Below are 27,283 nucleotides of genomic sequence, written 5' to 3'. Positions count from 1 at the left end.
CAGTGACATTTATTACAAAATTTCAGCAATGTGGAAAAAAAAAAAAAAAACAACTGTCTGTCTCTAAAGGAAATGCTGAAACAGAGGTTACATTTCCATCTGCTTGAAAAGCTAGCTGCACGTGTTCCATATTTAGATACTACAGATCTGCAGCTCACGCTGCAGTGACACACAGATATAGGACCACACTTTTTTCTTCCTTTTTGAGAGAGTTTACAGTGTGAAGATGGAAAGGGCATTCTCTCTTCCAAGTTTGTTTAAAACGTTCTTTTCTAGAGAGAAGTGAAAATACTCAGCGTATGGTGGAGACACATCTTGGTTTGGGGCTGTTTGGAAATCTGTGTGTTACAGCAGAAGGCCCCTGCTGGTTCATTCAAAGTCCTTTTTGTGACAGATGCAGCACAGAATGTCCCTGATGGTTTGCTGCCAGCCCCATGGGAGGTAAAGAAGTGTGGATGGCTGGGATTGTCCTGGAAGGCCTCCAGGAGAAATCCCCGTCAAATGTGTGCTACTATTCTGGTGTTAATTGTTTGCAGTGGAATCAAGAGTTTACCGTGTACTTTTGTGCTCTATTGTTGACATAAAAGGAAGTATCAAACTTCCACTACTTATTGGCAAACTAAATAGAAATATTAAAGGGGAAGTCCAAGATGCTTTATTTTCTCCTTCAAAGTCATTACTCCATAGCCCAAACAAACAGCTCTCTGAGACAGCTACAGATTTGCCCGAGGATAAAAGTACATCTCTTCCCAGAGCAAAAGCAGCAAGAGCTGGTGTGGATTTTAATGGTGCCCTGCAGTACTGGGATAGCCACCTTCCCACCCCTTCCAGCATGTGTGTGGCTATGTCTGGGCAGGCTGATGTCTGCTGCAACACTTCCTGTGGCTGCAGCAGGGTGGCACAGGTCTCCAGGTATGCCGTAAGCAGATGATATCTGTGACCGTAGGGCAACCACTTAGGCAATGAAAGATAAGAACCACTCCTAAGGCTGCAAACAGTCCCTCTGCAACCAGTCCCTTAAAAAGAAGAAAAGGATTATTATACCTTCAGGAAGAGCAGGATCAAGCTAGATAGCCTTATAAAGTCCTATGGACCCTGACAAGAAAGCACCAGAGAACCAGTCCTTGCCAGCACGCAGGGTCAGTGTGCAGTCACTCCCCGCTGTTCTGGTCCATGGCTGGTTCAAGAGCTCTTGCTGGCCGGTGTAATGGTTGGAGCCAGGCAAGGGGAAGCACAATTATCTGTCTGTGGGGAGGGAAGGAATGAATTTGGTGCTCATGTCCTGGAGCTGGGTGTGGACCAGACCTGTGTCCCTTGGCAGTTGCCTGCCTTTGCAGGATGGAAAGTTCTGGTTCAGATCCTTTCTCCTCAGTTCTACATAGCCTAAAGGGAGGCTGAAGAGAAGTGCTGGAATCAGAAAGCAGTCACATGAGGGCATCAGTCTTCTCCTGGACCTGCACCAGAGGAAGTTATCTCTTCTCCAAAAAATCCAATAATAGCTGTTGCAAAAGGCTGTGCTTTAGTATCCAGTAACTGGACACTTTTGTGTCTGCTTTGCCCTGTTTCCTTTGGCGCACCAAAAGGGTCACCATAATGAACCATTTGTGCCATTTGCACCAGTGGGTCTCTTCCAGCTCAGAGCATTTTGTGATTCCATGGCAGAGTGGCTGTGGTTTCTTCAGGAGCTGGCAATGCACGTGTGCTGATCTGCGTGTGCTGAGGGAGCTGGCGGAGGTCATTGCTGAACTGCTCTCCATCATTTTTAAAGGTCTTGGATAACAGGGGAGGTCCCTGAAGGCTGGAGGATAGCCAATGTCACTCCGGTCTTCAAAAAGGGCAAGAAGGAAGATCTGGGTAATTACAGGCCTGTCAGCCTCACCTCTGTCCCTGGAAAGGTGATGGAACAGCTTGTGCTGGATACCATCTCCAGACAGCTGGGAGAAAAGGAGGTTATCAGGAGTAGTCAGCATGGGTTCACCAAGGGGAGGTCGTGCTCGACCAACCTGGTGGCCTTCTATGATGCTGTCACATGCTGGGTGGATGGGGGAAGAGCGGTAGATGTAGTCTACCTTGATTTTAGAAAGGTATTTGATACTGTCTCCCATGACATCCTTATAACAAAGCTGAGGAAGTGTGGGATAGACGAGTGGACAGTGAGGTGGGTTGAGAACTGGCTGACTGGCAGAGCGCAGAGGGTCGTCGTTGGTGGTGCAGAGTCTGGCTGGAGACCTGTAAGCAGTGGTGTCCCCCAGGGGTCTGTGCTGGGTCCGGTCTTGTTCAACATCTTCATCAATGACCTTGATGAGGGAATAGTGGCCACCCTCAGCAAGTTTGCTGATGATACGAAGTTGGGAGGATTGGCTGACACGCCTGAAGGCTGTGCTGCCATTCAGCGAGACCTGGACAGGCTGGAGAGCTGGGCAGTAAGAAACCGGATGAGGTTCAACAAAAGCAAGTGTAGGGTCTTACACCTAGGGAGGAATAATTGCATGCACCAATACAGGCTGGGGGATGAGCTGCTGGAGAGGAGCTCTGCAGAGAGGGACCTGGGCGTCCTGGTGGACGACAGGTTGGCCGTGAGCCAGCAGTGTGCCCTCGTGGCCAAAAAGGCCAATGGCATTCTGGGGTGCATTAAGAAGAGCGTGTCCAGCAGGTCGAGGGAGGTGATCCTCCCCCTCTACTCTGCCCTGGTAAGGCCTCATCTGGAGTACTGTGTCCAGTTCTGGGCTCCCCAGTACAAAAAAAGCAGGGATCTCTTGGAAAGAGTCCAGCGGAGGGCCACAAAGATGGTGAAGGGCCTGAAGCATCTCCCCTATGAAGAAAGGCTAAGTGAACTGGGTCTGTTTAGCCTTGAGAAAAGACAACTGAGAGGGGACCTGATCCAGGTTAATAAATATCTGAGGTGTGGCGGCCATAGTGGTGAGGCCAGTCTCTTTTCAGTGGTACGTGGAGACAGGACGAGGGGAAACGGACATAAGCTGCAGCATAGGAAGTTTTGCACAAATGTGCGTAAGAACTTCTTCACGGTGAGGGTGACGGAGCACTGGAACAGGCTGCCCAGGCAGGTTGTGGAGTCTCCTTCTCTGGAGATATTCAAGTCTCGCCTGGACGCCTACCTGTGCGACCTGGTGTAGGGAACCTGCTTTGGCAGGGGGGTTGGTCTTGATGATCTCTAGAGGTCCCTTCCAACCCCTACAATTCTGTGATTCTGTGAAATGCCACAGCCACAGCACTGTTAAACACAGCTCAGCTGGCACCATCATCTCTTGCACTCATCCCCAGTATTGCTCTGCATGTTATGCTGTGCCCATGACATTTAGTTCTGAGCTTTCTAGGAAAAAGCAGCTGGCAGTGGTGAAGCCCCAGAATGCTGGGAGGCAGGCTGGCTGACTCTGTGTGGAGAGATAAGGGAGAGCTGATGTGGTTAACTCCCACAGCAGCTCTGGGAGGGGTTAATTCCAGGCTTCCATGCAGAAACTGTATTACATTCAGATGTGAGGCAAACTTAAGGATTCTGTTTTCCAAATCTCCCACAAGGCTGGGAAGGCCCAGCCAGGGAGAAAGGATTCAGCAAGCTCGCAAAGGGGCTCTGGGCTTCTCTTGACCTTGTTTAGGGGCTTGCCGTTTCACCTGAGCACCTTGAGGCTCAGTAAGGGTACAGCCATTTGACCTCCCTTGAGTCTAGGTGCAATGTTAGACACCAGGATTCAAGTCAAAGCTCACTCCAGAAACAGATCAGGCACCAGCGCAGAGCCTGCAGCCCTCACTGTAGAGAACATGGTAGTTGCCCTTCCCATGGCTAGTGTCTCTTGTTGCTTGGCACCCAGCACCGTAGGGGCAGCTTAGCTCATCCCAGCCATGCTGTTGCATAGGCTGGAATACCAAGAAGCCACCATCTGCCAACAAGCTGTGGCAAGCTAAAAAGTAAAGAGCATTTCTAATTTTTCTTTCTTTTCCCAAACCCAGCTTCTCCTGCAAGCATATGTATTTTGGTGCTGTATGGGCTGTTGTTTAGACACTTGTATTAAACTATGTGCGGAGGCTCATGTTTGATAACTGTGCATTTTCCCTATTTCTGCTTCCTTCTTCGTGTTACACAGCCAGAAATAAAATGGGAAAAGTGTAGTTCCTAATGGACTCATCCTGGGTCTGCTGACATCCAGACAAGTGTCAATCTGTGCGTAGGAAGAAGTTCCTGAGGCTCTCCAAGCTGTGCAGGTTTCTGCTGGATATGGCAATGGCCCTGGCTGCAACCACCTCTCCCCTGCAGAGCTGTGGGAACCAGGGTCAGACCCAAAAAAATGTCAGCTGAGTGCTGGTGTAGAATGCTGAGAGCATTAATGAAGCATCCACTGCATTCCCCAGGGACTTGCAGCCACAGGTGCTTGCCTTGGAGTATGTCCTGTTTCCCTATAGGGGCCGTATTTGTAAGGAAACAGCTACACTTTGTTAACATGTCCTGTAAACAAGATTGTGGGGAAGAACCATAAAACATCTTTCCCTTTGATATTATGGCTGTGGAGCATGTCAGCTATAGGCAACACAATAACAGTAGCAATGTTGAGTATGTGGGATACAGCTAGCAGACTAAAGGGTTCGGGCTACAGGCAATGCAGCCCCACAAGCTCAGCCAGGCGTGCCTGGCCAGCACCTGCGTTTTTGTTTTGTTGTTGTTATGACGAACCTGAGTTAGCCAAACTTGCAGGGAGCTGATCTGCAACTGGACAAGGGCTTTAGACCCTGCAGAAAGAGCCATCTCAGGTTACAGCAATCATGGCCTCCCCTCAGATGTGAGATGTTCAAAGCGCTGAGAGTCCTGGACTTTCCCAGCAGATTCCTCTGGAATGTAAATAATCTTCAGATCCCCAACCAGGTGCCAGCAGACTCCTTGGGGTAGCTGAAGGGGAAGTCCTCATGACATATTCATGCTAAATAATAATAATAATGATGATTACGGTGCTTTTTTGTGTTTTGGTGCTTTTGTTGTTGTACTTTTTTTTCTTTTATTTCTCAGGGGGGTGCTAGCTTGGGAAAAGCAGGAGCTGTCAGTAAAGAATGTTACTGTAAACAGGTCAACTTAGATCGGGATTTGTTGAGTATTAGTAACATAGAGGTCTGGGCTATGACACAGTGACAAAATGCAGGAATGTTTCCTTTGGCTTGGAATGGTGATGTGAAGCAAATGTTTCAAATGAAGGCCCTGGCACTGCAAGTAGTGAGCACCTCCAGCTACGTGAGTACGAACGCTAGAGATTAATGCAGCCACATGCAGAGCTTTGGCTCTGTTTTTACCCTTCACACAGAGAGGGGACTCAGCACCAGGGCTCTGCTCTCAGTTCTGTCTTTGCCTTCCTGGCTGACCTCGAGAAAAACATTTCACCACTTATGCTTCAGTTTCTCCAGAGGAAAAACTGAGGCCAATAGGCTGGGTCCAGAGAGCAGAGGCAGCACTGTGATCTTCATCAGCGTCTTCCACTGTGGCCATGAGTGTGCTTACACTGGCACTGCTGTCTGCTGGGTGTGACAGAGGCATGCTGTGAGTGACAAAACAGCAGGGATGGGGTAGGAGTCCCTGCCAGCTTCACTCCTGCGCCTGCTGCAAGGGCAATGGAAGTGCTGCCTGAAAGATGTGCTGGCTGGTGCTGAAATGTGCCTCAGGAAATTCTTTGAATGTCATTCTTTATAGTGAAACACACCAAGCCTCTGTGTCTTTAAATGATTTCTGTGTTGTTCATCTCTTCCTTTTTTTCATTTTCTTTCCCTCTCCGAGCATTTCCTGTGGGCCTCCTGGTTGCTTCTTAGTCTCTCTGTCCTGCTCTGAGTTTTCCTTTGTCCAGTCCTTCCCAGCTAGTAGCCCTTCATAGCCATATCCCACATTCTGCAGCCCATTGGCCAAGCGTGGTCCCTCATCTGTAAGGATGATTCAAGTCCTTCATGGCACTGGAGTGCCACCAGGAACACTTCTTGCCCCCTGTGGGACAGCAGGGTGGTGGCTGAGCGCCCACTCTGGGCAGCAGTGAAGAGCACAGTCCTATGGCACAGGGAAATCACAAAGAGGCTGCAGTGAGCTTGCCAGGCTTGGGTGTCTGCCCCCGGGCTGGGCATATTCCCTACTGTGCCAAAGATGCAGCTCCTACCTGGTGATGGAGAAGTGCAGGGGGAATGCTGCCAGTGCTGCTGTGGAGGTGGTGGGGAGGAGGGAAGTATCCAAACTGTGAAGCCGGGAGGTGACATCCAGATCCCAGAACTGAAAGGGTCTGAGGGATTGCTGCTACAGGGAGCTTGGGAGCTGCACCTGGTCATGTGGGAAAAATGTAGCTCCAGCCCTGGTATTCATGGGGATGGGGTAGTGCTGGACTGTTGCAGTGCATCAGACTCAGAAAAACTGCCAGTCATATGTTCTCATTTTTTTTTCCCCATTTTTTTTTTTTAAATATAAGCAAAAGAGTGATTTTCTACTGAAGAAAAACATTAAAAAACACTAAAAGACCCAAGGCACAAAACAAAAGAGGGCACAAAAGGGTGTAAGAGGAAACATGTGGCAAGGCATGATGGGCTTTGATGCAAAGTTTCTATTTTTGAAGGCACTTGATATAGTCCTTAAAAAAAAAAAAAAAAAAGTCCTCATTCTTGCTGTCCTTAAAGACATCCTGATTTCATGGGCAGCTGAGCAGGGTGATCCTCTGATACCTAACAATGGTATTTCACTACCAGATCCCAGATATATCCTGTTACAGCTGGGATCAGTCTGTCCCTGAGCAAAACTCTTTCTGCCTGTGCTACAGAACGTGTTTTCTTCTCCAGAGAAAAGGCAACCGAAGCAAAGGTTTCTTGCCAGCAGGAGAGCAATATTTTTAGGAATTTGGAATCGTGATTGCAGGAGCTGAAGGAAGTTAAGTTATTTCAGCGTGAGTCCACGCTGGAGCGTATCAGTTAAAGAACTGGTAAGTACATGCAGAGAGATCAAAGTTTCCTTCTCAGATGAATAATCATGATTCACACAGCTGGGAGGTGCAAATAAATGATTCTACTAGCTAGCTATCACTTGTTAGGTAGAAAGAAAGCATTCTTTTACACTTAAATTAAGGTGTCCCCTTTGTTCCAGCAATGTTTAAAGCATTACCCCATAGCAATCCAATGACAGGTGAAGTAGGAAGAGGAACAACGTGTTCTTGACAGAACAAATAAGTCACAGTTCCCTCCAACCGTCAGAAAGGGAAGTAAGCACAGCTGGAATCACAAACAGAACCAGGGGAAATCACCACTGTGTTTCTACCTCCCCCTATCCCGCTTCACACGGGAGCAGGCCTGTGTGTGCAGGCCAAAGGGGAGAACCATGCACATGGGCTTTCCAGTTCATTCCGACAGATCGGCTGCTTGGGAAGGCAAAGCCAGGTCAACTTAGCCTTTGCTGTGTCCCAGATCAAAATCCTGTGGTGTTTCCGAGCTGCCCAAGAGCTGGGAACTCAATTTTTCCTGCCAATCTGTATAGCTGTGAGATTTCCCAAACAGTAGGAGCCTGCAGTAGGAGCCACCAGGGTATGATGGCCCACTGGTGACCAAGTGCCTTGCACGAAGGAAAGCTGTCTCGGTAACAAAACAGTGTGGCCTCAGCAAAACAGACAGTTCTGCCTCTCAGAGCCCTGGGCAAGACTGTGGTGGCCACATCCTGAGCGATCCTCCCATCGCCCACACGGGGGTGGACATGGGGCTCCCTCCCTCCCACCTCCCCTCAACCCACTTCCCAGGTGCTTCTTCAGGGGCTTCCCGGAGCTCCTCTTGTCCCACATCTGCTTTCCAACCCTCCTTGCCCTCCAGCTTTCTTTCTCATCTCCTTCAGCTCTTCTTAGTATGGCAGAGAAAAACCATGTGGAAAGTTAACAGCGAAGATGAGCAGGGCTGTGCTTTGGTTGTTACTCTGCTAGGGAACAGCGGTGAATAGCCTTTGCACCTCTAATCTATGTAAGGAGATAGGAGGCCTTGATGAACAAATGTTCAGGCTTTCACGTATCCCTCATCCCTCTGCTTTCTGCTAATTTAATTCCCTTCCATGTGCAAAGGGACTGCGACTATTGCTGTGCAAATGCAGATGCCCAGAACTGGAGATGATGTCTGACACCTGAAACATCAACCCATGATCAGTTGAGCTGGCTGGGCTGCCAGGCCAGGGCAGGACAGGAGGGATGTTCCCAAGGCAGCAGTTTTTTGTTCTGGGCTCTGAATTGTAGAGTAAATCAAGGCACAGCCTGCGATGCTCTGCGCTGCCACACAGGGTCTCTGGAGGCCTGGGCAGCCCAGAGTGAGATATACAGTCATCCCCCTCATATACAAGCATCCTCAGCAGCTCTTTTGTAGGAAAAAAAGCCATGTTTTCACAGTTTTTCTATAGTGCCAGCTGCAAACCCCTTAGCTGGGTTCTGCACAGATTGGTGCCAAACTGAGGTGCTTCTCAGAACATTTCAGAGAAAAATGAAGATATGAGAAGATGTACAAATGGTCCCAGCTTTGGGGCCTCTCTGCCATAAAGCCCATTCCTGCTGCCCCCACATCTGCCCATGGATACCAGGCCATGTGAGGAGGCAAGGCCTTGGTGCCCTCCCCTCACCACTCTGTAGAGCAGAGCAGGCACATACAGGGACAGGAGCTGAAGAGAAAGGCATGCACACTATGAAGTGAGAGGCCAGCAGCTGGGCTGCCCTGTAATGGAACCAGGACTGGCTCTCATTCCTCACCCAAGCAGTGCCAATTCCCCAAGCCTCAGGCACCTTGGCCTCCTCAGCATGTAAATAAAGGTGTTTATTTTATGTTTATTTCATCCTCAACCACACACGCCCTGCTCAGCTACCATGCTCCCACCCCTGCAGCAGACAAGATGGAAGGTTACTGATAGCATCTTCTTTCAGGCACCTGGCTGATGCACCACCCCAAATGTGGGAGCCTCTATGCTCTTTGCCATTGGGGGAGAGGTGATGTTTTCTCCCCTTCTGAGCAGACTCTTGGTCCCCTAGACCAGGCTGTCACCACCACCATGTAATTTCTTAGAGGGTAACACAAACAGCCTTCCCTTCTCCACATTCCTCCAGAGTGGCTGCAAGTGGCATTTCCCATTAATGAAGAAGGGGAGAAAAGAACATTTCTTCTGCTTTCCAGTATAATTGATATAGGTCTCCTGGCATTATCTGCTGATACCCTGTTAATGGCACACACATATGCAGCAGCCTTCTCCTTGACTTTACAGCCTGGGATGAGTAGTTCCTACATGCCATGTGGGTGTGAGCATAGGATGAGAGACAGAAGCAAAGATCATCATTGGTGCACTGGGTAACCCAAGAAATTTTACATCAGGAACATGTACAGATCCCCTTTGTGCTCAACAGGAGGCTCACAAAAATCTGTTGGTGCTCCCGTTGTTGCGGAGCCAGCAAGGCCTGTGCCTTTTCTATGTGCCTTCATGTAGAAACCCAATAATTGTGTGCACTCTGGGGTGCAGGTTTGGGAAGGAAGAGATGCAGTGGGAGAGAGCCCTGATGGGAAGGAGGAGAGACTTCTGGCATTCAGAAGCATAGTGCAGCTATAAAGCGGTATGGGAAGACATCTGCAAAAATCAGTCCTACCTGACGCAAAACTTCCAGCTTTCAGGTCTGGTCTTTTCATGCCTACGTGATAGCTTTGAGATGAGTTAGGAGCAAGGAGAAAACTGCAGCAGAAACCATTTCCAAGAATGAGTTTGAGCAATGAATGCTGTTTAACCTAGAATTTTGGCAGATGTCTTATTTTGGAAAAGCTGCAGTGCCCCAACATGTTTCAGCAGGGCTTCATATCTACTGGCTTTCAGTCAGAGAAGTGAGTTTTGCTGCTTTGGGAACAATTTGCCCAAATTTGGTCAAGTTACAGAAGCTTTTGGAGAAATTTCAGATCACATGCCTTCAGGAAGAAATTCACAGGATTTTCACATCTCAGTTCCCCAGGGATTGCCTGTACTGAGCATGCTCAGGACTCAAGGCCAATGCAGACTAGCACCAGATTTAAGCTGAGAGAAGGGGTGCCCACATCCATAAGGTCCTTGGCTCCTTCTGCAAGGCCTGGAGAGTACAAAGAAGACATCTCTGAATGCAGGTAGATAATCTCTGAAGTAGGCAGGGAGATGGGTGGAACAGGTACGGATGAAAGCCTAGGTGCCAGGACCAGGTGTCAGACTGGGACCACATGCAGTGACCACTGTAACTTCTCATGTGACAAAGACTAAGACTATTAATGAGAATGCTACAGCCTTTCACATAACCAAGTAAACTGCATCTGTCTTCCCTTTCCACTTTATCTTCCATTGAATTCCATTATTCATATATAAGCATTTCTGCATTTCTAACTCACATTTTTTCTTGCTTCTGTCCTCAACCTGCATGCATTCAGCCATTAAACAAACTGCTTATAAGAGCAGATTTTAGCTGCCTTTTTTCACCTCTTACCAATGATCCCAGTCTACCTCTCTGTGTCCACAATACAAACACGTGTCATTACTTTGCAGTGTCTCAGGCTGCTACTTAAGGCATTGGAGACAACCTAACACCTCAGTACTGTGAGCAGGGGGAGTCTCATCTCAGCCTGTCCTCTCCAGCAACTGCTTCTCCCCTCTTGAGTGTCAGGAGTTGATATCTCCCTGGATTTCTCTGTGGACCAGTTCAACTTACTAATTTTACAGAAAATATCTCAAAGCTTTTTGCAAGGGATGGAATACCTCTCCTGTGAGGACAGGCAGAGAGAGCTGGGGCTGTTCAGCCTGGAGAAGAGGAGGTTTCAGGCTGACCTGAGAGCTTTCAGTATCTAAGGGGGATAAGATAAGATAAGAAAGGGGACAGATTCTTTAGCAGGGTCTGCTGCAATAGGACAAAGGGAAATGGTTTCAAACTAAAAGAAGGAAGATTTAGTCTAGGCATAAGTAAAAAAGTTTTAATGATAAAGGTAGTGAGGCACTGGAACAGGCTGCCCAAAGAGGTGATGAATGCCCCGATCCTGGAGACACTCAAGGTCAGGCTGGAGAGGGCACTGAGCAGTGTGATCTAGCTGCAGGTATCCCTATTCACTGTGGGGGAGTCAGACTAGGTGACCTTTAAACTTTCCTTCCAACTCAAATGATTCTATGATTCTATGATTTAGCTCGCCTTCTTCCTGTGGGGTTTTATCAGGTTGAATTTACAATAGTGATTTGAAAACCAGAGGAATGGGGGCAGGGGCAGCATCTGGCTAAGAAGGAAGGGAGAGAGTGGGTGGAGAAGTGGGACCTTCCTCTTTCAGTGGCCATAAGCTATACGATTGGCTCAAACCATCCACTGTAGCTTACTTTCCTCTGTCTCTTTCCTTCGCACTATGAGTGTGCCTCCCCCTCATAGAACAATGGCCTTAACCTCTTTTGCTTTTTCAGTTAACACCTCCAGCTTTCTTGCCCTTTCAGCTTACTGGCAAATGGATTTACATTTAGTCCAGTTTGGACTCTCCAAACCCTGAATGGTTTCTGACTGCTTCCCTTGTAGCTAAACCTCACAGCCAAATATTCCTTCATAGGTACCTTACCTGCCCACCTGTCTGCATTCAACCAGCAAGCAGCCCTTTCCTCCAGCCTTTGCCAGCGTTTGTCTTCTCTCCCCTCTCAATCTCAGACACCATGAGTGACATTCAAGCATGTGATGTAGAGGATGTCACCACTAGAATGCTGTCCCCATGTTTCCCCATCAAAGCTAAATATGGATTATAGTGTGTCAAAATAGATGAATACTTAAATTCTTTTGCACCACAGTTTTATCAAGAATATGTCGGGGTACCCAGATGGAGGCTCTCATAGAAACTTGGTCAAAGAGAGACACAGATTTTGCTAAAATTTCTTCTAGTAGACCAAGATGATCAAGGGTTCCTCAGTGGGAACTGTATCTTGTAATATTGTAGAGTATCAACATCTTATTTCATTATAGGAAGCAAATCTAAGTAAAAAGTAATTTATACCAACATAACAAAATCTATACTAATGCTTTAAGTGGCATAACTATGTTAGGAAAAATAATTTTATTTCTAAATGACAGTATTGCTGGAAAGGTTTTACATGTAAGTTGGTCCTACAGATTTATTTGCCTACGGATTTATACCCACGTTTCTGGTTCTTGCTACATTGCACCAAGTCAGGTACATAGCATACCAAATTGCCCTGTTGCTGGCCTATGAGCCCATCTGAATACTCAGACACTACTGGGCACTCTCAGCAGAGCTTTGAATTCAGGTTTGGAAACCCACAGCCCTCTCTGGCACTCCATGGGACAATGCTTCAGAGAGTATGAGTATTCTTGCAGGGAAGCATACAATTTCTATACAGCACCAGAGTATCACATGGGTTCATGTATGGGCCTGACATTTCCTTTTTTTTCATCCTTCATTTGCCTCCCATACTTTTGGACCATTTAAAAAAAAAAAGGTCTTTGTATTTCCTCTCTCCATCATCACTGTGAATCCTGCTTGGATCAGCAGAATTTACACATCTATTTTAGACCATCTGCATTATCCTTCCACAGCAGGTGAAAAACACTGGTGAGCTCAGAATAGCAGCAATGGCTGAAGATTGACACAGCATCTCTCAGGAAAAGGCTCACTGGAGGCGTGGGAAGCAGCAGAGATTCACTTCCACGTAAAAAGATGAGAAATGACGGCTATACATGCTTCTGAAAGGGCAGCAGTAATTCTTCATAGCTGGGCTGAACCTCAGATGAAACCCAACCTTTCCTGTTATTGCAGAGTGCTGGGTACCAGGGCCGCTGTCTGAGGCACAGGTGAAGTCCTGGCAGAGAGACAGCAGGGAGGCATCCTGCCTGCTGAACTTCAGCTTGAAGCACTAAATCCAATTACAGAGCTGTTCACCTAAGTGGGACTGTCAAAGCCAGTGCTGTGTCCTACATTGTGGTTCTTCTTGTTTTAAGAACAAATGGAAAAGAAAACAAACATACTGTTACTAAGATGATTAGAGGGCTGGAGCATCTCTCCTATGAAGAAAGGTTGAGGGAAATGGGCTTGTTTAGCTTGGAGAAGAGAAGGCTCCAGGGAGACCTCATTGTGGCCTTCCAGTACTTGAAGGGAGTGTATAAACAGGAGAGGGAACAGCTGTTTATGAGGGTGGATAGTGATAGGATGAGGGGGAATGGTCTTAAACTGAGGCAGGGGAGGTTTAGGTTAGACATTAGGAGGAAGTTTTCAGAGGTTGGTGACGCACTGGAACAGGTTGCCCAAGGAGGTTGTGGATGCCCCATCCCTGAAGGCATTCAAGGCCAGGCTGGATTTGGCTCTGGGCAGCCGGGTCTGGTGGTTGGTGACCCTGCACATAGCGGGGGGTTGAAACTAGATGATCATTGTGGTTTTTTCAACCCAGGCCATTCTATGATTCTATGATTCTATATCTATTCCCAAATGCACTGATTTGTTTTACATCTTGAGAGAGACACATTTTCCTGCAGTTAGGAGAAAGAATCAAAGTGTACTGACTCAAAGCAGGAGTTCTTTTCACTCGATGGGAAGTACGTTGAGGTTTCTGTGGAGGCAGGAGGCTCCAAGGATACATTTCCCCTTTCTTTTGAACCTTGATTTGGGTAACTGTTGCAAGACTCTGAAAGCTGACCTACCCCTGAATACTAGTATTAGTGGGAAGAAACTCAAAAAGACATTCATATTTCAGTGGATAACAAAAGAGATGTGGTAGGAGCTCACTATAAAATACTTGCAGAAAGTGGCTTACTTTGGGACAGCAGTATAGCTACCAAAATGGCTAGTACAAGGGTTCATACAGCCCATCGTTTTGAGTAGAGGAAGCTGATAGACATGGTCTCAACAAGGAGATGCAGCAGTAATTTTAAGTACGCTTGCATCGCTCTTGGAGGTGATGAAGACCTACAGGAGGCAGACACTGTCTGTGGCTCTGGAGACTGTTGATACACAGCAGCTCACAGGGATGGTCCCAACAGAGCTTATCACAAAAAGCCACAGTTTGCTGGAAGCAGCCAAGTGAACTTCTTCAGCATCACAGAGAAAAGACCTAAAAATATCTTCCAGGAAAGAATGAAAAGATAAGAAGGACAGAAGGAGTATTTTTGCACATTTGGATGAGACATTTTGCAAGAAAGCAAGGAGAAAAGCCCACACATTTAAAAAGAAATCAGATAGCACTGCAAATGGCTCCCTCCTTGCTTACATTAGCCTTAGGACAGTCCCATAGTGTTTGAAAGACATTTTGTGTCTCCATAAGCTTCGTGTGCTTGTTTCATCAGAGCATTTTTGCCCTCCTCTTCACTACAGCCTTCAGAGGTTGCTACCTTGGCTCATGCCAGGTTTTTTGCAGTGACAGGTGGAGGCCCAGTTCCCCACACCTATTTCCACCCTCACTTATAATTTGTGCTCCCTCAGTCCCTCACACTGCATCTCAGCACTCTGCTGCTGTTGGCTCATGTCCCCAACCTCAACACCTGTGACCTGTGTAGCCCTGTAGCTAGACTCCCTTAACTCTTTCCTTCTGCAGGCTGAGAAGACTGAGGACACTTCCTGGTTGAGGCAGAGAGAGGAAGTTTAGGCAGTGAACTCATATTTTCTGCCTTCTTGGAAAGCTGGGCAGCAACAGAGAGGTTTCCAAGTATTAGCAAGTCAAAAAGAGGGATTAAAGAAAATAGTAAAGTATCTTGGCTGAGGTAACTGTGACCAGAACAGTCAACACTGCATGAAAAGTGGACAGCAAGATTGTGGCTGGACAACTGTCTGTACAGGCATCAGTCTGATGTCTCTACCCTGGCACTGTGCTGATAGCCAAAGGGGAAGCTGCACTTGGTGTTTTCCTGGGGTGTTTTCCATCAGCTGGCAGAAAGGTATCATTTTTCCAGCAGAAAGAAAATGTAAAAGTATGTACAAATACTTGTGTAAGTATGTTTTCCCCCAGTTTATGGTGCATTGGGTTCAATTTAGATAAGCTCTGCTTCTTTTAGTCCCAGAGAGGAGCAGTGATCGGTACCCAGGCACAGCTGGAGCTAGAAATATTGGCCCATGGCCGAAGGTCTCTGGCCCAAGCCTAAAATGTAAGTTTCTAGACTACTTTTAATTTTGCCTTTTTTTCACGTTACAGTCCGGGCAGGACATTGTTCGTACTGACAAGCCTATTACATGGTGAATCTCCATACTATTCCTGATTTACTATGAAGAACAAAACTGAAATCTGTCCGTCCATTCCTACTAAGGCTGTGACCCTTAAGCGGCATTTCTTAGACATAAGATTATTTGTGAGTATCTATTTTTTTGCATATGGAAGTGTCTGTGCAGGAAGGTGACTGCTGTTCAGTGTCTTTTCACTTGAATTTGGTAGTCCCCATTCATTCAGGTTTCTTTGTCAAAAGGCACAAAGTGAAAATTCCCCTTTCAGCCAGTAGCTGAAGACATACCTTGTAAGCTGGAAGTTGCTGTGCACTTAGATGAGGTGCCTCTTGCCCTCATTTGCACAACAATTATCAGGCTTCTTGCCTTCCATGAGGAAATTACTGAAGGTTTCTCTAGCTAGGGCTAGCCTGACACAGGGGAGTTAAGAAGAGTGGTAAAGATGTGAGCTCTGTTTCTGCAAGTAAAAGCATGCTTGGTGCCTTCTGAAAGGGGTGGGGTGCAGCCGAGTCACTTTCATTTCTGCAGAGATTGCAGTTGTAGCTGAGTCACCCAAGTGCTCCCACTTGTCCTTGGGTGGTGGTCCAGGGATGGCCAATCTCCCCAGTCTCCCTGCTGCATCCCAATGCTTCCCCATGCCCGACAGCTATGAGACACCTACCACATACCACACTGCAGTGAGCTGAGAGGAGGGGAAATTCCAGGAGTGATGTGGGAGAGAGCAGGACGGGGCATGCAGCTGGGTCCCAGGACAACCCTTCTGGCTCATTTCCTCCTGTGACTGAGGATTGGGGGTTGCTCTGAAATGGGATAGCTTGGCACTTGCCAGCCTGGCAGTGTTTCATTGTTGGAGTCTCTTTTGGGAAGATGGCTCCAGCCCAGTGGATGGCTGTGGGATGCTAAGAGTGCAGCAGGAAGGCCAGACAGGGATGGGAAGAAGCAAGACCTCTCCTTCCAGCAGTGTCCCATGTGGATATGCTGCATTCAGAGCAATGTAAAATTCCTCTGGGCCTAAGCCAAATGCAGGCTTCTCTCACATCCCTAAGCCAGTGAGAATTGGGGTCACGGTGCTATTTCCAGGAAGCTTTCTTGATCTTGCCCTTTGATAGTGAGATAAGATCACCGACACGTATGACAAAATCAGTGAGATCGGACGGTGTTCTGGCTGTGCTGTCAGCCCCTCATCTAGCCTGCGAACCAGCTCAGCAACTTCCATGACTCCCAGTCACTGTGCAATCACCCCAGAGAAGCATCAGTTCATTTGCTTTTCCTCTGGGTATGGGACAAGTGGTTTCCTCTGACACAATCCCAGGTGTAGTGGAGAGAACGGCTCATCCTGGACAGCCTGAGAAGGTGATATGGGCAATCTGCTCCAGGACTGGCTTCCTTCAGCCCACTCCATCCTCCAGCACTGTCCCACACAGGCACCCTCCGGCACAAGTTTCTGCATGGCCTCATCTGATTGGCTTGGTGTGTAGGGTATCCTCAGCTTTATGCTATCAAAGTAACATCCCTCAGCTGCAATGTGGTCCTCTTGTTCCTTCACTTTGAACTGAGGAAACACAGAAGAAATATTAATCATGTCCAGTTCCAGCTGCATTGCATGGAGTTGGGAGGACAGTCATGGACAAGCTCTCTGTGTCCTGCATACGGTCACCATGCTTTGGCTCTGTGCAACGTGCACACAACCACTGGCACCAGCTGGCTGGAGTAGATATCACACGTGCTGACAAAAATGCATTTAGCAGAACATCACAACATTGTCCCCAGAGTTTTTCACTTCTCTTTAGGAGACAGAGCAAGAGTTGTCAATATTTCATGACATCACCAAGTGCAATGCTGCTGCCTTCCAGATATAATTGCTGGTTGCATCTTTATAACCTGTAGGAACATTAATTTGCAGTTATTGGCAAAACTTAGCTCCTGATGAAGGGTAATTTTGACTTTGTTTGCTTTCACAGCCGTTTGCTTGCCAAAATTAATTTACCTCAGTACTATCTTCATTAACAGAGAGAACTTTCAAGATGACTGTCTGGAAGGTAAATCACCATTTATGCCAAGGAATACTGTCAGGGGGCACACCTTCACTTTTTTCAATATTTACCACATAGAAAAGGGCAGAACTGGCAATGAAAATAAGGGTTTGTATGTTTTCTTTTAAAGAAGACATTCTGCCCTGCAAACAGCATTTAATGGTGCTTATTTTAAAGTGCAGCACATAATGCCTCTCTGTGTGCGCAGAACTGCTTCGTGAACAACAAGAGGTATTTGTGTACACATGTGATACAAAAGAAAGCATTGGGGAAAAAAAAGAAGAAAAAAAAGAGAAAGAAGAAGGAGGATAATATATACCAGCTATCCATATCCTTCTGGTCTCTTTGCTTACTGCTGTGTCTACCACTTTCTTCATATCCTCTTCATGATTAGGGAAGCTTCCTTAAAATGATTGACTGGCACTGTGCAGCAGGACCTTGTGGTTGAGGTGCTGGGCAGAAGGTGGGCATAGTGTGGTACAGCTGTCTGCTCATAGCTCACCTAGGGGCTCAGGAGTTGTCTGTGCTGCAGCACATCTAGCCCAACTGAAAGCCTTCACCTTGCATTGAAGCATTGGTTGATCCTGGCTGAGATGCACCCAGAGGACAAGCTGGATGCTGGCAGCTGCAGGACACTGGGGGAATCCTGGGCCACTACTTTTATAGGCCTTTTTCTACAGAAGCCTTAGACGAAGGCGCTAAATGCTCTTATCCCCACTGTACTTGTGTGTGCATAGGGAGGTTGCAGAAACACTGAGCTACAGTGAAGTGCAGGACAACTGAAGGGCATCACAGAATGCTCAGAAAGTGTGGAAAAATAAATGCTACGGATAATAATTAAGAAATCTGGTCAAAATATCGTAACTACAAAACTAAACAGCCCTGATAATTGTGTATAATGTGTTATATCTGGAAAGGAGACATGGATTTCCTTTCCATGAAACCACAGCAGAATCTTCTAAGTCAGAAGGAAAATTCCCACCAGAAAGAAGGAAAGGTTTCCTAATGTGGGGCCAGAAAAGCATCCAAGGAAATGATATCAGATGACTCACAGAAATGTTAATTTTAAGAGACAGAATGTGCAGCCCAGCATCACCTCAGCAAGTTCAGGGCTGCAGTAATTTGACACTCCAAATTCATTTGTTTCTCTGTCACACATCCAAATTCCTTTGCCTGGTTTAGGCAGAACTTCATTTCAGCTCACCAGACGACCTTTTCATCTTTGTTGGTAAGATCTCCAGATTTTCCTCCTTGATGCTAAGGCCTTTGGTCTCCAAATAAATTCATCTGTCTGCAGAATTAAACTGAATAGCTGGTGCATGAATTCCTATTACACCACAAAAATTCTGCTTTCTTGGAGCTTTTCTGGGCCCTAACAAATAAAGATAGTATTTTCTTCATTTTTTAAAATCCCTGTATTTTTTTTTCAGAAGCAGTTAGTCTCTTTTATCCAGGAGATCAACCAGAAAAGCAGTCTATTTCTCCAAGCAAATATGAACATTTTCAGAGGAAATCTGCTTACTTCATGTTCTTCATACTTTGTATGTCCTACTGCTTAGTTAGTGCCGTGATTGGTAGAAAAAGGCATAGCCTGGGGAGAAAGCCTGTATGAGCATCTGTATCTTTTGTTAATAAACAACTGTGTGGCAGAAACTGAAGGAAACCTGAAAAACATATTCATTTACAGCAGCTGCTCCATAACCACTACTTAATTCTTGCCTCTTAGGCACAACATCAGATCTGGAGCAGCTGTGCTGAGGCAAAATGTTCAGTGATCCTGCAGATGGCATGATCGTGCACAGTGGAGGAAAGGAGTGTTTTTGGTGGTGGAGGCCCAGATGCTTGCTGATGGTCTGGGTTCGGATCCAGAGCTCCCCTGGCAGGGAAGAAGCATGAGAGGGGTTCCCTGCTTCCATTGCTTCTTTGGGGCAGCAGGACAAATGTGGCCATAACATCATTTTGCCAATACAACCCAGAATTGCTGTTATCAGGAAATAAGGGTGGTGACTGCAACGCTCCCTGTTTCACAACCAGAGAGAAACATTTCCCCCCACCTCTGACTAAAGGAAAACATATTTTCTGCTCTTGGGTGTGAGGCTGAACCAACATAACACTTGAAGACACTTTTTTCTGATCTCTCTTTCTGTGTGGGAGCAAACATCCTTCTATCCCTGGTGTGCCCTGCTCTCATTGAGCAACTCTCATGGACATCACATAAAGGATGGTAGGAAAACATATCTGACAAGGAGCTAACAATGTACTCCTGACTGGAACTCCTGGTGCTGGCAATGAGTGGTGAAGTGGAAGCAAAGAGGATCATTCTTGAGCCTCCAATTTAAAGCAAATTCTTTCAATTTAAAACAAAAAGTATAAATGTGATGGGTTTTACCTGTGCAGCTCACAGGATGCCAACCTCAGCAGTGACAGCCTTCCCAGGCAGCTGGCAGTGCCCCTCATCTATCTGGTGACTGAGTTGGAGACATCAAAGGAGAAAACGGATCTACAAGGCTGCTCCAGCATAGGTGATACAACAGCAGGCAAAGCTTCTGTCTGAAAATGTGAAATGTTAAAGAAATAACCTCACCAGGGAGTAGAGTAACTAGGTCCTGAAAACATTGGCATTTCTGTCCTGTGACACAGCATGTTAGGCAACTGATTCACCAGTTTTGAACTAACTTCTTCTACATACATTTCCAATACCATTTTGCAAGCCTGGCAATTCCATGCAGGCATAGGTAGACCATGGAGTTGGACACATCAGGTGGTGACTCCAGGCTCAGCTATTCTAGGAAAATGAAAGGGATGGGTGAAATTCTGAATCTCACTGGTCCCATGGGGCTGGTTTTTCCTAGAAGGTCTAAGATCAAAAAAAAGCTACAGTGAATTATTTCCGTTTCCCAGTTCTTTCTCTTTCTGTTTTCTATTCTGAGATTTTCTTCCAGTTAGACGGTCCTTAGTCACTGGAGTTTAGAAGGAATAATTTCTTAATCAAAAGGAGGACTTCACCTTTTATGGTACCCCATTCATGACACAGAGAATGAGGTCCCTTTCCAAAGAAAAGTAAAATTATCTATCAGTCACCCAAAATTTCCTGCAAAGGACAGGGAAGTGAGGGCCAAGGAAACAGAAAGTGGAAGGAGTTACAGGAAAGACAAAAGACTCAAAACAAAACAAAAATTGATTTTGCTGTGACAGTCTGCCAAGAAACATCAAGGTTACAGAGAATGGAAATGTATTTGCTGCTTTTCATAATGAGGCAGTTTTCTCCATTGAAAATGTTTTCTACCAGCCTTGGCTCTGTCTTTTTAGTCAACTGAGAATTTCATGCTACCTAACAATCACATTTTAATACAAATCTCACTATAATCCTCATTCAGATACTCAAGTATTCCAAAGAATCAGTGTTTCTTATGCCAGTCTGGAACCATTCCCACTTCCTATGAAGTGTCAAAAAATCTACAAATAAACAGAAAATATAGTATCCGTTTTCCCCATGAAAAGATGTGCTTGGACTACTGTTGCAATGTATTATTCCTTACAACCTCAAACTACACTGATCTAGAACACGAGCATTTTTACTTTCATTTGTAAACCCTGACTATACATTGCTGCTTAATTCATCATAACTTTGAAATTTTTTTTCATAACCAGAAAGGGAAAAAAAATGAAATATATATGATATTTCAAATTTTATTTAAATATTTGCCTAGTAAAAATTCCCAAATGCAAGGACTGATGTTGTTAAAATCTCATTTCTTATCAGGTTTATTTTTATGTGGGTGTATTTTGAGCTTTTTCATGGTGATTTTGGAATCAGTCTGTTTTTGGGGAGCAGAGTTAGCTGTGGGTAATGAAACAATCCTGAACAATTTTTAAGAAATGCATAGAAGGCAAGGTAGTCAGTGCTGTAACCACAGTCCCAGCAAAAGATGGATTACTCCACCACAACTTGCTATGAACCATATTATTGACAGTGCTTGTTCAATGTTGATTTCCATGACTAACAGGTGTAGCAACTATGGCCAGCTGTCATAGTACATAGGCTGCACAAGCAGCCAAAACAAATGCTTCCTCTTCTGCTGCTATGCTCTTTCCGTGTACTCTTCTTTGAATCCTCCACACAGCTCCTGTACCATATTCAGAACAGATCATATTGTCTCTGTTTGCATTTCTGGTTTTCCTTTTCTGCGCTGCTCTCCTCCCAGATCTTTTCTGAGGTCTTACCTCTCTGCACGACACACGCTTTGTCCTCCCTCCCTCACCTGGTTAACTTCAATACTTATCATCAGGGCTGTTCCTCTGGCACTCTGATGACTGCCTGCCCAAATTGCCTTCTCCACTCCTGGAGCTGGGCTGGGCAGGCACAGTAATAGCGGTCAGCATACCAGAAATGAGTAGAGTTTTACTGTCAATTGCTTGGAGTAGCTACCTCTTCAATACTTGAGCCATGGAACTTCTTCTGGCATCTTGGCACCGCCTTGAAAAATTCAGCACAGACCACATTCTCTACCAGAAATAACATCTGGACTTTTCAACCCTCTTTTCTACTTTGCAAAAGAAAGGATTGAACTCTCAGGAAGTTTGACAGTATAAACTCAAAGATGGGAAAATCTAGTTTCAATTCCACATAAAGTGTGTCCTTTTCAGAAGAAACCAGAGACATTTTCCAGCTCTTCAAGAAAAAAAATGAGTACAGAGGACAGGGCTTTGTAGGAACTAGTGGAAATTCTAGACCTTGCTCCTGCTTCCTTTTTAGGTCAGTACTGTAAGAACCTCAGGCCACATCTATACAGGGAAATTGTTCTGCTTTAGCTGAAGTCCATTTTAAAATTATTTTTAAGCTTGGTAAGCTCTGGAAAAATCCAGCCAGAGCAGATTAAGATGTTACTGACCTTTCTGGTTTCACCAAGAACCAAATCCAGAAGTTCCTCTATTCCCATAAGGGAGTGGGCAGAAGACAACAGTGCCAAAATTTGAGCACAAAGCTATGGCTCTCCACCCTTTAAGTACACTGGTATGACAAACGGTGACTCTCTAGGTATCCTGGAATATCAAGCAGTGACCTAGGATGCCTAAGACAAAAGCAGGATGCAGATCTGCTATCTCTGTGGAGTGGGAGAAAGGTCTGCTGGCGAAGCAGCGCAGAGAGTGCCGGCATCTTACACTGTTATGATGAATGTCATCAAGACTCAGTTCTCAGAGACTTCACCTTATTTAAAGTAAGATTTCTTTCTCATTCTCTTCTTAGTAGGTTAAATGTGGCTTGCACCAGTTTGACTTGCAAATCCATTTCACTGCAAAATTAAGCCCAGACACTGCTAACAGCAATTACAGTGATCACAACATCAAAGATGGAGTTGTTTTTCCCAGGAGTTTTGCATGTGAGTATCATTTACTTCCATTCTCAATCAGGCACTAAATCAACTTGCCCAGGGGTCCATTCAGCCAGGCCTTGAAGGCCTCCATGGATGGGGCTTCTCTAAGCAGCCTGTGCCAGCACCTCACCACTCTCTTAGTGAAAAAGTTTCCTCCTAGCATTCAATCTAAATCTCTTCTCTCTTAGTTTAAAGCCATTTCCCCTTGTCCTATCACTATCTACCCATGTAAAAAGTTGATTTCCCTCCTGTTCATAAGCTCCATTTAAGTACTGGAAGGTTGAAATAAGGTCACTCCAGAGCCTTCTGTTCTCCAGACTTAACGTGCTCAAATCCCTCAGGCTGTTTCTGTAGTTCTCTGATCATCTTCACTGCCTCTTCTGGACCGAGCTCAGAAGCTCCATGTCTTTCCTGTGCTGGGAGCCCCAGGTCTGAATGTAGTACTGCAGATGGGATCCTCATGAGGGCAGAGCAGAGAGTAACAATCTCCTTCCTCATCCTGTTGGCCACCCCTCTTTTGATGCAGCCCAGAATACCATTGGCTTTCCAGGCTGCAAGAACAGGCTGCAGGCTTATGTTAAATATTTTATCTACCAGGACCCCTAAGTCTTTCTTGGCAAGCTCTCAAGAAGTTCCTCTTCCAGTCTGTATATATATCTAAGATTGGCCAGAACCGGGTGCAATACCTTGCACATGGCTTTGTTGAACCTCATTAGGTTCACACGAGCTCTAGCACTAAGGCACACTCAGCCCAGCAGGAGAACATTCCATTACAGTTTGCACCTTTATGTTTGTTTTGGTCTTTCACAAACCCCGATTGCATTAACTATAAGCAGAATGTCTGTGCTTAAGCAAAATATTGACCTTCTAAGCCTTCTTCATAGTTAATGTGCCCACAGTATTTTTCATATCTTCTTTCTTATTAAGAAGAAACCATATTTAGGTCAAAGAAGCTTATCTGCTAGCAGTACACATGTGGCCACAGTAGCTTATCTGCTATCACTGTACATTTCCTTACAAGAAGGTGGAATTGATGACAGTCTATCTAACAGAGCAAGAAGGAATATTTTAGGCCAGTGGTTCACACTTACTTCACAGGACAACTGCCACAGGTGGCAATGGAGCCCCTGACAGAAGCACAGCAATACAGCAGATGATTTAAGCTGTCTCCTGAAGTTCAGGCACCACTTGAAGAGGAACTGTGGAATCAGCATGAGGGAGTTTCCTTTGTTTCTACCTTTGGCTTCTCTTCAGTCACTGCTTAATATTTTGCTTTTGATTAATAGACCGTTATGCCCTTGCAATCCATAGGACTCAATGAAAATGAGGAACTCCACTTCACATCCTGTACCATAAGTATTTTAGCTCTTCCTCTTTAATCATCTGCATACGTATTAAGGAGAAGTTTGAATGTTGTTTGTTTTTTTTTTACTCCATCTTACCCATTTAGTAGGTTGACAAATGTAAGCCAGTATTGGAGTTTCTTTCTGGCTTTTTGAATTATGGTGAAATGTCACTCCTTTTCTTTGTTATTCTTCATGCATTCATATTATTTTCATTCATTCTCTTACAGAAGTAGACATATAAGGGAAACAGAAGCTGTATTTTTTCAATCTTCTCCCCAGAACTTCTGACATACTAATTAGAGGATGATACAGCTCCTTACCAGCATAAATCCTGATGCAAAGCCCCAGCATTCAGAACATCTGCTGGGACAAGAAGAAGAAGAAGAAGTAGGGAGAGGGCTAAGACCTGTAAATGAAGCTTTTCAGTATTTTGATGCTTAGCATAGCAGACTGCAAGCTGGTTTCACATATCACCCAGGCTGACATGGGAACTGTGAGCACTGCTGCAGGCTGGATACTCAGCCTTTCTCTGGGCACCAGTACAATGGAATCAATGCACTTTGGAAAGACTATTCCCAAACCCATCCTCCTGGCCAATTTATAGAGATTATCCTCCCCAGCACAACACCAGACTCATAGTGTGTTCCAGAGCTTCCCTGGAGCTGAATCATGACATATCAGTGATGATGGTGACATGTGTGTAGCTAACCATGACAGCACTGCAGCTTTCCACATTGCTGTCCTGGCAGCACAGGCAGACATGCCCTAAAGGGCTCATGCCAGCAGTTCTGGCAGGGTCAGGCCCTGGGTTTCCTCAGAATTCTAGTGTTACTGTCTTCCTGAATGTCACTCACTGCAGTCACAGACCTGTCTGTTGTCAAGTCTCTGTACTTTTGGATTAGGCTACAGAATTCTTGAGTGTTGTGCTTTTGTGTCTGAAAAGGGAAACTGGAAAACAAACCAAACCAAAAAAAATCAAACATACATCCAGACAAATAGAAATTCCAGTTAGTCCCAATAAATCCAAACCAGCTAGTCCCTGCTTTCCCATACAGCCACCTCCCTTCTGCTCTCTCCTTTGCCTTCCCTGGCCAAAAAGCAGAAGCTAAGTGCAGAACCAGCTCCATTGCTCAGCATAAGGAGGCTTGCACAGCGCCTGCTGCAAGCTGCCTCACTCACAGACCTATGCTACTAACTCTTGATTTGATGAAATGCTGGATGTCTGTAGAGGTCAGTTTATTTAGAGAGTTGTTTTTATTTTTTTTTTTCTCTTACACTCTACACAAAAAAAAGTCATTCTTAATAGTTTCTATAGCTTAAATGATCGTCATGTGATGTAAACCACAGAAAGTATATGCCTAATTCTAAAAAATCTCCCTCTTCATATTCACAGATCAGTTACTATCACTGAAAAAAAGGAACACTGGATTATTTTCATCCCTATAAACTAGTGTCAGTTCCTTCTTTAAACTCCAGAGTTTTATGTCCTGTCCATATTAGGACAACCACTCAAGTGATGATTTAATCCATCTCACCTGAAATGTCATGATGAAAACTTGCCCCATGGTAGACATGTCAATGGAGCAGAGTAAAAACATCTGTGGGCCTCCACTGTGCTTCCTTATCAGGGTCCCACTGTGGGAAATGGAAGCACCCTGACTTCCATGGAGTAACTGGCACCATATACATGTAATCTAAGCAGAGTTATGCCAGCTGAATAGCACCTTTCTGCTGGAGAGAAGTGAGGTGGGTTTGCTGGCTTTTCAATAAACTCCTCTCACAAAAGCTTCCCCGTACAGACTCTACAGGAAAGGGGAAAAGCATTCAAAACTTTCTGCGCTGTTACACTCGCATAGAACTGCCCTTCCAAGGAAAAGAGAGATAAAACAATCTGCCTATGTCCTTTTCAGAGGCTTTGAATCAAAACTGAATCACTGTTAGGTTTAAATTATACCATGCTGAAGCCAAGATTTGCCTCAGAGTTTCCCTCAAAGTTTGAAACCAGGAAGGCTTTTTCCTGCCTCTGATGAATAATGTCTTCATCAGCAGGATCTGGGGCTGCGGGATTGTCCTCTTTGGCAGACCACAGCTCACCTGTAGCTAGAGACAAGTTGCATCCCTTCAGCCTCCAGCAGACCGGAGATCCTTCATTCCTTCATTCCTTACTAATGGGCATCTTCCTCCTCCAGCATCCCAAGGCACGTTGTTTCCAGCCGATGGGCCTCCTGCGGCCAGCAAGGAACTGTCCAGGGTGCTACAGGGTCTGGGAACTGCGTTGGGTGCTCCTCAAATTGGGTACGACAGACTATCAGTCAGAGCTCTTCCCACCCCAGACAGAAGCAGGGGGTCCAGGGGCACCAGGGCATACGGTTTAGTAGCTTGTGGTAGCCACAGGCACCCACCATCTTCCTAGGGATGGAACTTTGGCCTGTGTGTGGACACTAGGCCTGGTGAGTGGGATCATGGTCAGATATAGCCCTGCGATGTCCAGGCAGGGCCATGGTAAGGCTTGTTAGTGGTTGTCACAATATTTTGTCTTTCCATTGCTCCACACAAGCTCATTTTCTATGTTCACTCAGGAGTTTTAAAGGGCTTCCTGCTTGGGACCTAGAATACCCTTGTTTCTGAACCACAATCCCACAGCTTGGCTCTGTGTTTCAGGGTGAGGAAGAGTGCTGTGGAGGTAGACAAGAACTGCAGGCACTTATCTCAGCTGCCTTACTTCTAATAAGTCCCACTGTGTGTGTCTGTCTGTCCCCTCCCGCCTTCCCCTCTCAGAAGCATCCTGCTATCTCATATAAAGCCTGCCAACGAATGCCAGGCACAGCTCTCAGGAGGAGGAATTGTGAAGAAAATTAATTCTGAGCAATTTGTGAGAAAAGACAGTTAGTCAGCATGATCTAAGGGGCAGAGGGAAGCTGTTTCAGAATGGTGAGCCTCCTCAAGCACCTTTGCACTTGTGGACAAGAGGCACCTTAAAAACAAGCCAGTCACAGGATGAGCTCAGGACAGAGCTTATGGCCACAAGATCTTGCATCCCTGTACGGAAGGAAGTGTCACAAGCTCCGGTGCTAATGCACAGAACTGGCTACTTTAGCTACCCTTGCTTGCCCTTCTGAGCCCTCATACCACTTTATAATCACCGCATTATCCCTCTGGGTCTCCACCTCTTGTCTGCCAGAAAGAGGAGAGTAGGTTTGATACTCTAGTACTTATAGATCCTCAAAGAACAATGTGTATGCGAAAGGATTTAATGTCACATTTGTCGTACAGAGTTCAAGCCTTCAGAGACACCGTAGTAGCTCGTCTTCTGCCCCAATGCCCTCATGCAAGAGTAAAGGTGACTTCCCAGCACCAAGTACCCCCA

The 27,283-nt window shown here is 45.8% G+C and overlaps 1 protein-coding gene across 2 annotated transcripts; it reads right to left on the bottom strand.

The window, feature by feature from the left end:
• Positions 1-632: 632 nt before the first annotated feature.
• LOC146544982 (uncharacterized) lies at positions 633-9,882 on the bottom strand. Of its 2 annotated transcripts, none has more exons than XM_085217209.1 (2): positions 9,615-9,882; positions 633-2,416 (listed from the first exon to the last, which is right to left on the bottom strand). In XM_085217209.1, the coding sequence occupies exons 1-2, from the start codon at positions 9,652-9,654 to the stop codon at positions 1,470-1,472; spliced, it is 987 nt and encodes a 328-aa protein (XP_085073335.1). In that variant the 5' UTR covers positions 9,655-9,882; the 3' UTR covers positions 633-1,469. The 2 variants fall into 2 exon arrangements, 1 of the variants encoding a protein (XP_085073335.1); XR_014881384.1 differs by lacking the exon at positions 633-2,416 and adding an exon at positions 2,755-6,031.
• Between the last annotated feature and the right edge of the window lie 17,401 nt (positions 9,883-27,283).

The sequence above is a fragment of the Meleagris gallopavo genome, chromosome 2 (assembly GCF_905368555.1).
Source record: "Meleagris gallopavo chromosome 2, MGAL_WU_HG_1.1, whole genome shotgun sequence".
In the NCBI taxonomy this organism is placed as follows: Eukaryota; Metazoa; Chordata; class Aves; order Galliformes; family Phasianidae; genus Meleagris; species Meleagris gallopavo.
Note: the sequence above shows the minus strand (reverse complement) of the source record. Positions and strands in the feature narration are given on the sequence as shown.

Coding starts and splice junctions, on each gene's coding strand:
- LOC146544982 (XM_085217209.1), bottom strand. CDS start 9,654: ATGAAAAGACCAGACCTGAAAGCTGGAAGTTTTGCGTCAG. Junction 2,417..9,614: donor AGCTGGAAGTTTTGCGTCAG/GTAGGACTGATT, acceptor CTTACTGCCCAG/CTCTCCAGCCTGTCCAGGTC.